At 39.1% G+C, this 16,817-nt stretch overlaps 1 protein-coding gene across 1 annotated transcript in view; it reads left to right on the top strand.

The window, feature by feature from the left end:
* The window catches only part of LOC108676821, a 43,176-nt gene extending 30,066 nt beyond the window's left edge, over positions 1 to 13,110 (top strand). The window contains exons 3-7 of the mRNA XM_047885360.1: positions 301 to 882; positions 8,904 to 9,280; positions 9,692 to 10,532; positions 12,759 to 12,971; positions 13,078 to 13,110. Coding sequence (XP_047741316.1) covers positions 301 to 882; positions 8,904 to 9,280; positions 9,692 to 10,532; positions 12,759 to 12,971; positions 13,078 to 13,110 — 2,046 coding nt within the window. The remainder of the gene's footprint in view (positions 1 to 300; positions 883 to 8,903; positions 9,281 to 9,691; positions 10,533 to 12,758; positions 12,972 to 13,077) is intronic.
* Positions 13,111 to 16,817: the final 3,707 nt, after the last annotated feature.

Raw genomic sequence — 16,817 nt, 5'->3', positions numbered from 1 at the left:
TGTGCTGGTAGGTAACATGTGCTGGTAGGTAACATGTACTGGTAGGTAACATGTGCTGGTAGGTAACATGTGCTGGTAGGTAACATGTGCTGGTAGGTAACATATGCTGGTAACAAGTGCTGGTAGGTAATTTTAGGCCTTGTAACTTCTGGTCCTTGTAACAAATTTGAATCCATAACTTTACTTCTATCATATGAATTAATTTGGTACTTAGCTTTCATTTTCACTGTAGAACAAGTTTGAAATGGAATGTTGATGGCAACCAAGTTCCTGCTGCACATAAACCTTATGTCATGGCAGGCATGCAAGCCTCCCAACCCTGGTGGTGGTAGCTGGCCACCTCCTCCTCCTCCTCTGTGTGTGCCGTGCAAGAGAGAAGCGTCGAGTGAGGGGCCTGATGTCCATAGTACCTATGATACCAATGGTGTCCTTGATGCCCACAGTGCCTCTGAACAACCCTTGCTCATGAAGAGCTTGAGGATAGCACAAAGTTCCTCCCCACACTCCCCCATCACCTCCAAACACTCCCCCAACACCTCCAAACACTCCTGCACCTCCTCCCGACATTCTCCCATCACCTCCTCCAATTATTTCTCTATCACCTCCACCCAACATTCCCCCATCACCTCCTTCAAACACTCCCACATCACTTCCTCCCAACGTTACTGCATCACCACCTCCCGACATTCTCCCATCACCTCCAAACATTCCTCTATCACCTCCGCCCAAAATTCCTCCATCACCTCCGCCCAACACTCTGCGGTCACCTCCTCCCAACATTCCCCCATCACCTCCGCCCAACTCTCCCCCATCACCCTAACCCTAAGAAAAGTCCAGGTATTTCACCGCCATCATCAGTCAACATCCCAGCGCATGAGGAAGGTATGGCAATCTTAATGAAAAACTATTAACAAATTTAAATACCAAATGCACATTGTAGTTTATACACTTATGTCCAAAATTATTCATGCCTTAATGTCATTTCAACAAATTACAAAATATTTAAAAGTAAAGAGAACTCCACAAAAATAAAACATATCTCTATTTAAAACATTTTGGAGTCCAGCTCCATTGTCAGTTTGATAAATTTAGGACAAAAATACAATCCGAAGTGAATAATGTTTGGGTTCAAGAGAAAAAATACAGAAGTTAAAAACCTAAATTTACAGGCAAAGGGCAGAGTAATAAAGTAAATACCTATCTATTCATAATTTCAAGTGGATAAGAACTGAAGGCTGCATTTAAACTAGTCCAATTTTCAAAAATGTACAAGGATTCCAAAATATGCAGACGGGATGCAACAGAAAAAGAAGCTAAAACCTTAAAAGTCAGTGTCAGACACTGGAATGTTGCACCGTTTGGCGTGAGTGCACGCAGCTGAATGAGGAGGGTGTGATAGTAACTGCCCAGTCCTATAACTCCTCCCTCTATGCTCAGCGACCCTAGAGTAAAGATTGTATGACGGCATTCTAACATACACAGGTGCACATCCTGCAAAACTAAATTTATAAACTAGGGACAATCACGTGTGAGAAGGGAGGATATCTTTGTACCTAAAAATGAACCTATTTCGAAATTATTCTCCAGTAAGATATGAAGGTTGATGTCTGAAAAGTATTTCATAAACAAATCTTTCAAGTCTCTTGACTTAACTTTGTATGCATGGCCAAAGTATGGAAAAGAACAGTAAACAACATTCCTATTATCAGGCTGTGGAACAACTTCACTGTATTGCTTAGACATGAATTTCTTAATTTGGTTAAACACCATGCTAGAAGGAAATGCATGCCAGAAGATATTGCGCATAAATTCAAATTCAGAATGCATGGCACGGAAAGTCAAGCAAACACAAAAGCCATGGTGTTTAAAGCCCATTCAACTTGAATCTAAAAGAACAAAAGCTAGAAAAGCTGGTGCTTAAGCTGGTGAAAGTAGATTTTGGAAAACAGATGTTTTAAAGTGGTCATTAGATTTAGTAATTTTGCACTTGAGGAAGAACAAACTATTGTTTGATTCAAGTTCCTTTGTAAATTTAATAGAATAATATTGCAAGTTTAGGTGACCTAAGAAAAGTTAAACATAAGAGGGATGCTTGAAAATAAGAAAGATTTCATTGACGTATCTGTTATAAAATATTGGTTTGAAGTCAGGAGGACAATTGGCCAGCCATGAAACCTCATGAAAACAAATGAAAATATTTGCAAAGGTTGCACCAAGAGGAAGGCCCATGCCCAAACCATCAATCTGTCTGTAAAACTTACCAGCAAATATGAAAATTGAATTTAAAACTAAAAATTCCAGGAAGTATTTAAAAAATATTGGTTCAAACCAATAACAGTATCATGAATATCTTTAAACAGAAAATTGAGACAGATCTCTATAGTTTCATAGAGTGGTACCTATATTTATAAACAAACTTTCCAATGTCAATAGAGGCCAAAGTAAAGTCATGAACGTCATTAATATCCTGCTAGTGGTCAACAAACGTATAAGAATTGTCTACTGTGTACTGGTTAGTTGTATGACAGTCTATGACTGAAACTAAAAACTTAGCAATTCAAAACTAGGAGTACTATATGTGGCAAAAATTGGTCAATATTGAAACTTTGAGGCAAAATCAGACTTGTAAATTTTGTGTATGTAAGCCATATAAAATCCCAGGGCATTAACCAGAAGAGTAAAGTTTGAAGTTTCAGATGAGAAGGCAGACAAATCCTTGAGTTTTCACAGAAAACTATTGATTTTGTCCTAAATTTTGAAAATGGGTTTAGAGATTGGATCAGTAATTTTGACAAATTTAGAAGGTTCGGTGATGAGTGCAGTAAGGCTACTGTTAAATTGAGTACAACCAACAACACAATCAAAGCATTTCACTGGGTTGAAATACAGAAGAAAAAATTTTATATGACTTGAAGTCATAAAAATGACAATAGGCTGTCTTGCAAGTTGCAAGTTCCCAAGAAACTTAGGGTGGTTATTAGTAGAAACATTCTTTATGCTGAGAGCTAGTCTTGTAAAGGCTAAAAAAATTTATAAAAGTCTAACTTGAAAACAGGCAGACAAAAATCAAAGAATAAAACAAAAGCCTTTATTTTTGCATTCAGGCATCTTCTTAACTTCAGGAAAGTTTCCAGTCAAATGCATCAAAGGAAACTCAGTAACTTCGGCATCCACAACGAAATTCGTTGTATTGACCCAGATGAGGTGGTTTTCAACTATAGTTCTTTAAACTTGGAACCCCGTATCAAATTCTTGCTGGCTTTTGGAATTAATTTTTGTCTGATTGTTTTCAAGTTGGATTTTTATAAATTTTTCAGCCTTTGAAAGGCTAGCTCTCAGCATAAAGAATGTTTCCACTCCTAACCGCCCTGAGTTTCTTGGGAGCTTGCAGAGCTTAGCCTATCATCATTTTTATGGCTTTGAGTCATATAAAAGTTTTTATTCTGTATTTCATCCCAGTGACACGCTTTTATTGAAGGGCATGGGCGTTGTGTTGGTTGAATGTAGTCAATATAACAGAGTCTTAGTGCACTCATCACCGATCCTTCTAAATTTGCTGAAATTACTGATCTAATCTCTGAAATTATTTTAGAAATGGAGGACTAAATCAATCGCTTTCTGCAAAAACTCAAGGATTTGTCTGCCTTCTTATCTGAAACTTACTGCAAACTTTACACCTCTGGTTCATGCCCTGTGATTTTATAGACTTACCTAAAATTCATTAGTCTGATTTTGCCTCAAAGTTTAAATTTAAACAAATTTTTGCTGCATATAATACTCCTAGTTTTAAACTGGCTAAGTTTAAAGTTCTAGTCTTTAACTAACAACTAACCAGTATACAGCAGAAAATTCTTATAAGTTTGTTGACCACTTGAAGAATTTTACCGACATTCAGGACTTAACTATTGTTTTTTTGACATGGAAAATTTGTTTACAAATATACCTCTTTATGAAACTATAGAGATCTATTCTAATTTTCTGTTTGCAGATATTCATGATACTGTTTTTGGTTAGAAATGAAATTCTTTTAAATACCTCCTAGAATTATCAGTTCTAAATTCAATTTTAATATTTGCTGATAAGTTTTACAGCCAGAGTGATGGTTTGGGCATGAGTCTTCCCATCGGCTAAACCTTTGCAAATTTTAAATTCAAGTTAAACAGGCTTCAAATACTATTACACCGCAGCTTCCATATTTACTCAACTTTCCATGCCATGCATTCTGAATTTGAATTTATGCACAATATCTTCTTGCCTAATGGATTTCATTCTGGCTTGGTGTTTAACCAAATTAGGAAATTCATGCCTAAGTGATAGTGAGTTGTTCCAAAGCCTGATAATAGAAATGCTCTTTACTGTTCTCTTCCATACTTTGGCCATGCATCTGATATTGTGGCAAGAGAATTGAAAGATTTGCTTATGAAACATTTTCCGGACAATAATCTTCATATCTTTCTTGTGAATAATTTTAAAATAGGTTCACTTTTTAGGTTCAAAGATATCCTCCCTTCTCTCATGCGATCATCCCTAGTTTTAATTATTTAGTTGTGCACAATGTGCATCTGCGTATGCTGGAATGACGACACGCAACCTTTACACTAGGGTTGCTGAGCATAGAGGTAGGAGTTATAGGACTGGGCAGTTACTATCGTGCCCTCCTCATTCGGCTCTGCGCGCACACGCCGAGCAGTGCAATGTTCCGGTGTCCGACACTGACTTTAAGGTTTTAGCTTATAGTTCTGGTGCTTCCGATCTGCACATTTTGGAATCTTTGTGTATTTTTATAGAGAAGCCTAGTTTAAATGCTTTCTACAGTTCTTATCCATTAGAAATTGTGAATAGATAGTTATTTCTATATTATTCTGCCCTCTGCATGTAAATTTAGGTTTTAACTTTTTTTTCTTTTGACTCCAAACTTGATTAATTTTCTGTCTGTATTTGTATTCTATATTTATCAAACTGACAATGGAGCTGGTCTACGAAACATTTTCAATAGAGAAATGCTGAATTTAAGTGGAGTCTTCTTCACTGTTACATTTCTAGTGAATCTGCAATTCAAGCAATCTAGTGACATTATGACTTTAAGGTTTTAGCTTCTTGTTCTGTTGCATCCTATCTGCGTATTTTGGAATCCTTGTATATTTTTGAAGAGAGGCCTAGTTTAAATGCAGCCATCAGTTCTTATCCACTAGAAATCGTGAATTGATAGGTATTTACTTTATTACTCTGCCTTTGCCTGTAAATTTAGGCTCTTAACTTCTGTATTTTTTCTTGTGAATCCGAACTTTATTAACTTCTGATTGTATTTGTATTCTAGATTCATCAAACTGAGAATGGAACTAGACTTTTAAAACATTTTAAAAAGAAATATGCTAAATTTTTGTGAAGTTTTCTTTGCTTTTGAATTTCTATTGAATCTGCGATTCAAGCAATCTAGTGACATTACCTATAACAAATTACGAGGATTAGACCAAAAAATAATTATCTAAAGCTTTAAAGTAGATGTAAAGCATTAATGAGCCATATAACATGGTATTTAGAAACTAAAAAACATTATTTTTTCAGTTACTATGTAAAGTGATGCAGAGGAAACATAAAACTGACTCATGATCAAATTTATTCTTACCCGGAATCAATAATTAATATCATGACCTTTTCTCTTGATAACTTGTTGTAAATGCTTACAGTAGTGGTCAATAAGGTTCCTGCATGTATTGATGCAAAGTTTTTTCTATTCTTACTTGTCATACAGTTCTAATTCTTTCCAAACTTTTAGATTGTCTCCTCTACACCTCTATTTTCAGTATGCATCACAAATTCTCAGTTGGATTGAGATTGCAACTTTGACTAGACCATTCCATGACAGAACAGACTCAAGTTCAAGAACAGACTAGATAATATAATGGAAAAATATATGATCAGATTTGAAATGCCTAGCTCCTTATCAAACCCGGTGGAAGTCTAGTAGCTACTTCAAACTATCGCCAGTCATGAAAAGATCCGGTCAAATGAAACGATTTTAGATCTTCTGTGAACAAGGCACGAAAAGGAAAAGAATCGGCGACAGGCCACATCAGGCCTACACTTCAGCGCCGACATCACTATGTTATGTTATGTTATGACATTGATGTGAGAATCCTCAAACCACTTCTTGACTATTTTTGATGTGTTCTTTGGACCATTATCCTGCTAAAGAATCCAATCAGGACCAAGAAAAAGTTTTTCTACATCTTGCAATTCATTTTTGATAATATCAAGATATTGTTCTTTTTTCATGATCCCATTCACTTTAATCAGACTTCTTGGTCCCCTAGCAGAAAAAGAACCCCCAAAACATAAGATTCCCATCCTCATGTTTAACTGTAAGGATTGCGTTCTTTGAATTATGCATCTCACTTTTTTTCTCCAAACTTAAGCAACATCCATATGTTCAAATAATTCTATTTTAGTCTCATCTGTCCACATTATCTTGGAAAAAATGGAGTTATGGATTCGACATGTGTTTTAGCAAACTTCAGACATGCTTTCATATGCTTTTATGTTAGCAAAAGGGTTTTTCGGGTCGACAACCCTTCAGTCCGTTTCAATGCATTGTTCTGTGCATAGTTTGTCTTGAAACCTTCTTATCAGAAGCATCCAAATTTGATGGAATTTCCTTGCTGGTGATCCTAGGATTGTTGCAAACATTGCAATTGATAAATTATCAAGAATTTGAAAGCAAAGAATACAGCCAAAACATTTCTTAAGGATAAAAACATTTTATAGTCCAGCTCCATTGTCAGTTCAAAAGTTCAAAACCTATAAGAAAAGCAGAATCAATTAGAAAACTAAATTCACATTGAAGATAAAAACATAAATTGACAATTTTTTTCTTTTGTCAGTTTACATTTTTATCTTTGAGGTGAATTTAGTTTTCTAATTGATTCTGCTTTTCTTAAAGGTTTTGAACTTTTGAACTGACGATGGAGCTGGACTCCGAAATGTTTTCACTCTTAAGAAATGGTGAATATTTTGGCTGTATTATTTTCTTTTAAATTCTGGACAAACTTGCAATATAGGCAATCTAGTGATTTTAATATTAATAAATTATTTTGTTTCTGGCACATCTGGGGAAAATTTTTTCTCTCCCTTCCTCAACCAACCATGTTATCCACCGTGTTAAAAGATACTATAGACCTAGACACATCAAATTTCTTAGATATTACTTTATATCCAAGCCCTTCTTTGTGGGAATTTGCAAATTTTGTTTCTGAGATCATTACTAAGCTCTTTTTTTCTTTACCATCCTCAAACTTTTAGCCAAGTTTTAACTTTTCCCTTAATTATGGAAAAAAATTTAATTTCAGACTTTGCAGAGAAAATATTGCAATGCTCAACAACACTGAATTTTGAAACACAATTATAAGAGTATCTACTATTATTTTCATTAATAGTTTTACTTAAATAGTACTATGATAAATGATCTGGAATAAGAGGGTATGAATAATTATGAACAGTTAGTTACTCGCAAAATTCAAAATGATTGCTGTTGAAAATAATTACTTTCTAAATATTTTGTTGTACATTATAATGGCAATCTTTCCTAGAAAAATGTTTTAAGTGATCTTTAATGTTTTTTAAAATTTGAATGTATTATATATCTGAAGAGGTATGAATAATTTTGGGCGCAAGTGTATAAATTGTATAGTGATGGCTGATTTTATGTTTATTTATTTTAAACTTATATTCAGACCACATATAGAATTTGTTTAATTAAAAAATAGTTATAATTGTAGAATGAACATAGAATTGCTAAATTTATATACTCTCTCATGTTTATTATTTAAACTTAATATTTTAAAGAGCTAAAGCTCCCTACAACGGCCTCTTGGCCCCTCTGCAATAGACCACGTCTGTACAGTAGACAATACAAGGGCAGTAATACAATAATTTAGTCAAAAGTTCTCATAAATGTATTTTTAAAATATCATTTATTATAAAAATATTTATTTTTGTAGATCTCCTGAAAACAAGTCTTCTGGAAATTCATTTTTCATGACTGACTGAAACTGACATGAATAATTAAACTTAAATGAATAATTAAAATTGTTCCTAATGATTAAAAATTGTCTTTAAATATAAAATTCTACTTAATCATTAAAAATTGTCCTTAAATTTAAAATTGTCCTTGAATTTAAAATTGTCCTTAAATTTAAAATTGTCATTAAATTGAAAATTGTCTTTAAATTTAAAATTATACTAAAATGACTAGAATTAAAAATTGTCCTTAAATTTAAAATTTTCCCTAAATTTAAAATTGTTCTTAATAATTAAAAATTATCCTTAAATTGAAAAATTTAAGGATAATTTAATGATTAATTTGAATTATCCCAATATTGACACATCCTGACTCAGCACATGCATAAGCGGACTTGACACTGATCTTTTTGCCTGGCCAATCTGGGTCAGGATGACGCACACAAGGGCTAAAAGTGCCTTGATATTTGGACAAACTATTAGTTACTTCCTTGAGTGCTCATGGGTATTCTTCTTTGGCAAATGTTACATTTTTTACTCACATTCTTGACTTATATTTTGAACTAACATTTTGGATTCAAATTTCTTTTACATATTTTTGACTTTTGACTCATATTTTTTACTTTTGACTCATATTTTTTACTTTTGACTTGCATTTTTGACATATTTTTGACTGCTGACTCACATTGTGGACATATTTTTGGCTTTTGATTCACATTTTTGACATATTTTTGACTTTTTGACTCACATTTTTGACATATTTTTTGACATATTTTTGACTTTTGACTCACATTTTGACATATTTTTGACTTTCAACTACATTTTTTTCTCACATTTTTTTCCTTTTGACCCACATTTCCTTGCATTATAACAAAATTATCCAGCAGCCCCGAGAGCTCCAGCAGATGATTGAGGCCGAGGACTATGAAGAGGCCATCACACACGTCACGACCAAATGTCGGAGCATCAGCCTCCCTCGTCTGCTGGAGGAGGGGGCCCGAGGGCACGGTGTGGAGGGACCTAAGGGACCAAAACGGCCAAGAGGGCGGCCAAAGGGACGGAAAGGGTCACAGAAGGGACCAAAACGGCCAAAAGGGCGGCCAAAGGGACGGAAAGGGTCACAGAAGGGGCTAAATGGACAGGAGGAGCGGGTGCTCTACGGACTCATCGTCTCTATTAAAAAGCCGAAGCAAGAAGCAGCAAAAGTTGAATACAAACTGCGAGGCAAGACATACAGCTCATACAGCAGGCTGCTGCTGCTCAGGTGTGTACTGTGTGGCCATACACTGTGTACTGTGTGGCCATACACTGTGTACTGTGAGGCCATACACTGTGTACTGTGTGGCCATACACTGTGTCCTGTGAGGCCATACACTGTGTACTGTGTGGCCATACACTGTGTACTGTGTGGCCATACACTGTGTACTGTGTGGCCATACACTGTGTACTGTGTGGCCACACACTAGCATTCAATGAGCATTATTCTTTTTAATCATAAACATAATTATAATAATTTATAAAAAAGTTATAATAAATGTGATTATAACTTTTTTACAAATGTTAGATGCCTCCTAAAACTTAACTCTACCTCCCTTCATCTCCTCTCCCTCTACCTCTACCTCCTCTACCTCTACCTCCTCTACCTCTACTTCTACCTCCTCTACTTCTACCTCAGGGAGAAGTTCTCGGGCCGGTCCTTCTACGTGGTCGCCGCCTCCCTGGACGAGGCCTTCCACCTGCTGCGGTGGCCCGGGACCGCGTACCTGGGCTCGTGGGTCGCGGTCTACGGGCCCCAGACCGCGGGCCTCCTGCAGGGCGTGCCCCTGGTGACGACGAACACGTCCCTGGTGCCCGTCACGGTCCCCAGCGACGCGTGTCTGACGACGGGGGAGCTCCAGGACGTCACCCAGCGGGACCCCGTCAGGACCTTCCTCTACGTCGTGCCTGCTGGGGACCTGCGGCTTAGAGACCTCAGCCTGCGGCCTGCGTGTACCTCCATCATGTGCGACTCCCTACATATGGCGGCACACGGCGGCCATGTGGAGGCCCACGGCGATCATATGGCGGACTCTAGCCTCCATATGGCGGCCCACGGCGGCCATGTGGAGGCCCACGGCGATCATATGGCGGACTCTAGCGGCCACATGGCGTCCCTCAGCGACCACATGGCGACCCCCAGCGTCCACATGGGGGCCTCTAGCGACCACATGGCGGACCCCAGCGACCACATGGCGGACACTAGCCTCCATATGACGACCCACAGCGACCACTTGACGGACACTAGCCTCCGCATGGCGGCCCCCAGCGACCACATGGCGTCCCCCAGCGACCACATGGCGTCCCCCAGCGACCACATGGCGTCCCCCGGTGCCACCAGATGTCCCGCCCTCTACGGGGCGCGTCTGGGACGCCGGACGTTGAGCTGCGACGTGAGCGTCCCAGGCCGCGGCATCAAGGACTGCCCTTACAGCAGCGAGACCTTGGCCGCCATCTTGGTCCCCGAGTCCGTCCTTGAGGTGAGCCCTTTGTCCATCATTGTTATTGTTTACGTGCCATTGTCCATCATTGTTATTGCCCCAAGTCTGTTCTAGAGGTGAACCAGTTATTGTTTATGAGTCATTGTCCATCATTGTTTTTGATTGTTTACGTGCCATTGTCCATTATTGATATTGTTTACATGTCAGTGTCCATCATTGTTATCGATTGTTTCTATAGCTTATATAACAGAATGTGATCACCAGAATATTGCAATTGCATGGATGAAGAATGTCTTGCAGACCATGGAAATTTCATGAAATTCTTCCTATTTATCAAAACGTGTTATTACTTCGCTTGTTTGGCAACTGAAAAGTCGTTAACAAAGATATATATATTTTATATATATTTCTAATTTCTGGTACGACCGCAAAAATTATTAGTCAACGCTTTTTAACGAGTTATGTGATTATGAAAAAACCTTTGCTGGCTGGACCTAACCGTAGTAAAATTACAAAAAGTTTATAGAACTAGTTTTTACAGCTAACTCTAATTCCAACCCTAACTAACGAGGTTTTTGTTTATTAACATGTCGCAGAATAACGTTCATCTTTTTTTGCGTCGCACTATCAGCAAATACTAATCATATGTAGATTGTGGGACATGGGTACATTCCGAGACGTACCCGTAATTGTGCAACTTTTTGTCGCACAATATGCTAAAAATGTTGCACTATTGTTGAAAGTTTGATTCAATATTTGATTGAAAAATTCCGTCCGCCACAGGCATGTCGCACTATTACTCAAAAAACGTCGCACAATACCCCTACTTATATATATAAATATACATACATCAATTGCACTTTACCGGACTATGATTATTTTTGACCCAATGATCTTAGTAAAATTGTGAAAAAAGTAAGCAGAACCTAACCTGGCTGGACCTAACCTTAGTAGAAATGTGTCAAGCTATGTAAAGAAGGGTTTTATACACACCAAGTTTTCGCAGCTCACCTCCGTGAATGCAGAACCAGCAAGTTCGGTGACGTAGCGTAGCCAGATGGTCCGCTGGTCCGTGGGCGCCGTGACAACAGTTCTTCACGCCGTGCTGACGGGAAGTCGCTCATGGTGCGGCCCAAGTCCCGGACGCGTCAAAGATACTACCAGTGTGGTCCGCCGTGACCTCATCACCGCCCGAAAGGTAGCCACCGCCGAACCCCGACCGCTCCACAAGTCTCTACTGCTTCATAGAGACGGGACTAAAACACAAGTTCGTATCCGACATCTTGACGTCGACGAAGGCTGAAGATGAAGAGATCATTAATCCTGTGTGCTGACTGAATGAACGTTAGAGTGGGACTCCCTGCTGGGTCGCGAAACAGGGGCAGGGAAGTTTTGTCTTTAGAGTCGGTATAATAGAAATAAGGATGGCTTAGCTGCTAGACTGCTACGTGTGCTCGAAATTATGCAGAAATTTAAAACTTAGTTAATAAAGACATTAAATCTGAATTATAAAATTGGAAGTCCGGTCAAATGGTTCGAAGCATTAATTTTATAAATCGCCGAGCTACCAAACTAAGTGAAGGTAGGAAGATACCTTCAGTTTTCTACAAATTCCAACCCTAACTAACGAGGTTTTCGTTTATTAACATGTCGCAGAATAACGTTCATCTTTTTTTGCGTCGCACTATCAGCAAATACTAATCATATGTAGATTGTGCAACATTGGTACATTCCGAGACGTACCCGTAATTGTGCAACATTTTGTCGCACAATATGCTAAAAATGTTGCACTATTGTTGAAAGTTTGATTCGAGATTTGATTGAAAAATTCTGTCCGCCACAGGCATGTTGCACTATTACTCAAAAAACGTCGCACAATACCCCTACTTATATATATATAAATATACATACATCAATTGCACTTTACCGGACTATGATTATTTTTGACCCAATGATCTTAGTAAAATTGTGAAAAAAGTAAGCAGAACCTAACCTGGCTGGACCTAACCTTAGTAGAAATGTGTCAAGCTATGTAAAGAAGGGTTTTATACACACCTAACCCTAACTCTAACCCTAACCTAGCGAGGTTGGCGTTTTTTAGAATGTCCGGTAGTGTAGTTCATTTATTTTCGTGTCCGGTTTTTAAGTACAAACTAATTGTAAGATGCATAACCGGACTCGACTTTATCCGGATTTCTAAATAATAATGACGATAATAATTACAATAATAATAACTAATAACAACAATAATGTCCCCTCCACCAGTCCCCTAGCCAGGACCAGGCGCGGCTGGGGGCGGCGGTGGCTGAGGTCCTCCAGCAGCTCGCGGCCGCGGGGGCAGAGGTCCTGATCGCTGGCTGGTACAAGCGCTGCATCCTGCAGGGGGCGGCCGGGGGGCGCTGCATCCTGCAGGGGGCGGCCGGGGGGCGCTCCATCCTGCAGGGGGCGGCCGGGGGGCGCCAGCTGCACCTCACGCTGGTCAGGCCTGTCACCCTGCCCCCCACCCTCATCCGGGTCACCCTACGGCCGCCAGGCGTCACCCCTGTCACCCTAGGGGCACCACGCGTCACCCCTGTCACCCTAGGGGCATCAGGCGTCACCCCTGTCACCCNCCTGATGCCCCTAGGGTGACAGAGGTGACGCCTGATGCCCCTAGGGTGACAGGAGTGACGCCTGATGCCTCTAGGGTGACAGGGGTGACGCCTGATGCCTCTAGGATGACAGGGGTGACCCCTGGTGGCCGTAGGGTGACCGGGGTGACACGTGGTGCCTCTAGGGTGACCGGGGTGACACGTGGTGCCTCTAGGGTGACAGGGGTGGCGCGTGGTGCCCCTAGGGTGACAGGGGTGACGCCTGATGCCCCTAGGGTGACCTGTCTCTTATACACATCTAGATGTGTATAAGAGACAGGCGTCACCCCTGTCACCCTAGAGGCACCAGGCGTCACCCCTGTCACCCTAGAGGCACCAGGCGTCACCCCTGTCACCCTAGGGGCTGTCTCTTATACACATCTAGATGTGTATAAGAGACAGCGCGTCACCCCTGTCACCCTAGGGGCACCAGGCGTCACCCCTGTCTCCCTAGGGGCATCAGGCGTCACCCCTGTCACCCTAGGGGCACCACGCGTCACCCCTGTCACCCTAGAGGCACCAGGCGTCACCCCTGTCACCCTAGGGGCTGTCTCTTATACACATCTAGATGTGTATAAGAGACAGGGGTGACAGGGGTGACGCCTGATGCCCCTAGGGTGACAGGGGTGATGCGTGGTGCCCCTAGGATGACGCGTTGTGGCCGTAGGGTGACAGGGGTGACGCCTGGTGCCTCTAGGGTGACAGGGGTGACGCCTGATGCTCCTAGGGTGACAGGGGTTACGCCTGGTGCCCCTAGGGTGACAGGGTTGACGCCTGGTGCCCCTAGGGTGACAGGGGTGACGCCTGNACGTCGGGGTTATTTATGATGATACGATGATTAGTAATGGTATCTTAAATATAGATAAAGATTTAATAATAATATATATATTATTATTGATAAGAGAAATCTTATAGATTTATCTTGTACCTCCACTCAAGAAACTTAGAGCCTCAAATGTCGTAAATTATATTTTCTGTATATTTTGGCTAGCTATAATATTATAACTACAACATTGTCGGGGATTTTAAAGTCCATTCCTGGCATTAAATGTGTACTCATGTATAATATAGTAAAATAAATACAATCGTATTCCGTATATGTATAGCATGGCTAACATTTTCTGTACACATAACATAATAAGATGATAAATACGAATAAAATGTCGATGAATTTTTTATGGATGGATGAATGGTGTCATCATTATAAGAGGAATGCATTATATTTTATGTATATATAATACATAATAAAATGATAAATACAATCGTCATCATCCATCCTGTTCTTCCATCATCCATCCTGTTCAATTGTTCAAGAATTCTTCATAAAAATTAAGTTACAAATATGGCCTCGCTAGAAAACATCACACGGTTAGACTCGGTGTCTACGAATACAATATATTAAATATATATTCAATATACAATTCATTGAATGTATGTACGGAAGAAATACATTTCACTTCATTGAATTTAATGCCTTGAAATACTAAGCATTGAAGTCACAATACAAAGCAGTGTACTTAGGACGCTACGTGTACTTAGGCCGCTACGTGTACTTAGGCCGCTACGTGAAATAGCTATAATGAAATAGTTATTCCTCTCAACCGCGTTTTCTAATCTCATTCTCACATGCCTCACAGAAAACTACTAATGCATAAACTAGTCAAGATCAGATGCGAAATTCAAATCAAGTTATCTATACTTCCTTGAAATTTGAATAGGGAACGTAAACTGTAAAATAGACATTTACTTGAAATTAAACATTAACATAAACTAATTACTGATATATAAAACAAAATATCGTAAGCTAAGCTATAAATGTTAATTGAACTGAATATTGCTTGCGAAAGAACTTATTCGTGCCCATTTTATAGGCTGTGATAGAAATTATACTGTTTTTTTTATAAGAGGGATATAGCACAGTATAGTATATAGGCTATTAGGTATTGTTATAGTATAAGTATTATCGTACGTATAGGTTGGTCGAGCTTGTAGCTCTCAGAAATGAACATTTTTCAAGTAATTCTGTACATTTTGTCTGATCACCAACAACTCGTCTTGCCAAATATCAATATCGAGTTCTATATAAATGGATTATTTTCTGATATACAGAAAGTTTCAGTCCATCCTATTTAATAGTTTTCTGCATATGATCCAGACAAAATAGAAAACGATACGAGCCTAAACTCAACAAGATTGGTCACACGAAATTATCAACGAAGCAATCCCTTCGTAATGAATTAAAATATAAATAATTCTTCGCCAAATTTTGGCTCGCTGGTAGTGACAGATACGACTTTGATATAGATATCAATTTTTATTATAAAATTATCATCTATATATAATTTATCTCTACTTAAATTCAATAAACAATTCATTGATTTGTTACGTTTAATACTAAGCATTGAAGTCACAATCCAAAGCAGTGTACTTAAACCGCTACGTGTACTTAGGCCGCTACGTGTACTTAGGCCGCTACGTGTCTTAGGCCGCCACGTGTACATAGGCCGCTACGTGTACTTAGGCCGCTATGTGTACTTGGCCGCTACGTGTACTTAGGCCGCTACGTGTACTTAGGCCGCCACGTGTACTTAGGCCGCTACGGCCTACGTGTACTTAGGCCGTTTCGTGAAATAACCATAATGAAATAGTTATTCCTCTCAACCGCGTTTTCTAATCTCATTCTCACATGCCTCACAGAAAATTATTAATGCATAAAATATAATCTAATAATAATAGCGGTTTCAGAGTTTATTAGGCCGCATGCCTGTCGCCGATTCTTAACATCTCAGAACATTCACCTGCAGCTTGTTGCGGTCTCGAACACGCAACTCACTGCTACAATTCTGCTGTGCTTAACCGCCCGGCCTCCTTGCCGATTCTGACCAGAAACTGGCGCACAGAGCTGGGATCGAACCCGCGCCTCACTGCTCCACTCCTGGTACTCTGAACTGTAACCACTGGGCAACCCTGAGTCAAGATCACGTGCGAAATTCAAATCAAGTTATCTTTGCTTCCTTGAAATTTGAATAGGGAACGTAAACAGTAAAATGGATATTTACTTGAAATTAAACATTCACATAAACTAATTACTGACATATAAAATAATATATCGTAAGCTAAGCTATAAATGTTTATTGAACTGAATATTGCTTGCGTATGAACTTATTCGTGCCCATTTTATAGGCTGTGATAGAAATTATACTGTTTTTTATAAGAGAGATATAGCACAGTATAGTATATAGGCTATTAGGTATTGTTATAGTATAGGTATTATCGTACGTATAGGTTGGTCGAGCTTGTATTTCTCAGGAATGAACATTTTTTCAAGTAATTCTGTTTATTTTATCTGATCAACAACAACTCGTCTTGCCAAATGACAAATATCTATATCGAGTTCTATAAACGTGGATTATTTTCTGATATACAGAAAGTTTTAGTCCATCCTATTTAATAGTTTTCTGCAGATAATTCCGATAGAATAGAAAACGGTACGAGCCTAAACTTAACAAGATCGCTCATACGAAATTATAAACGAAGCAATCCCTTCGTCATGAATTAAAATATTCATAATTCTTCGCCTAATTTTGCCTCGCTGGCAGTGACAGATATGACTTTGATATAGATATCAATTTTTATTATAAAATTATCATCTATATATAATTTATCTCCACTTATAGTTCCTTTCTTCCTCCAT

Source organism: Hyalella azteca, unplaced genomic scaffold (genome assembly GCF_000764305.2).
Source record: "Hyalella azteca isolate HAZT.00-mixed unplaced genomic scaffold, Hazt_2.0.2 contig17687, whole genome shotgun sequence".
Lineage (NCBI taxonomy): Eukaryota > Metazoa > Arthropoda > Malacostraca > Amphipoda > Hyalellidae > Hyalella > Hyalella azteca.
The sequence above is the reverse complement of the archived record's forward strand: the minus strand, read 5'-3'. Positions and strand labels throughout refer to the sequence as shown.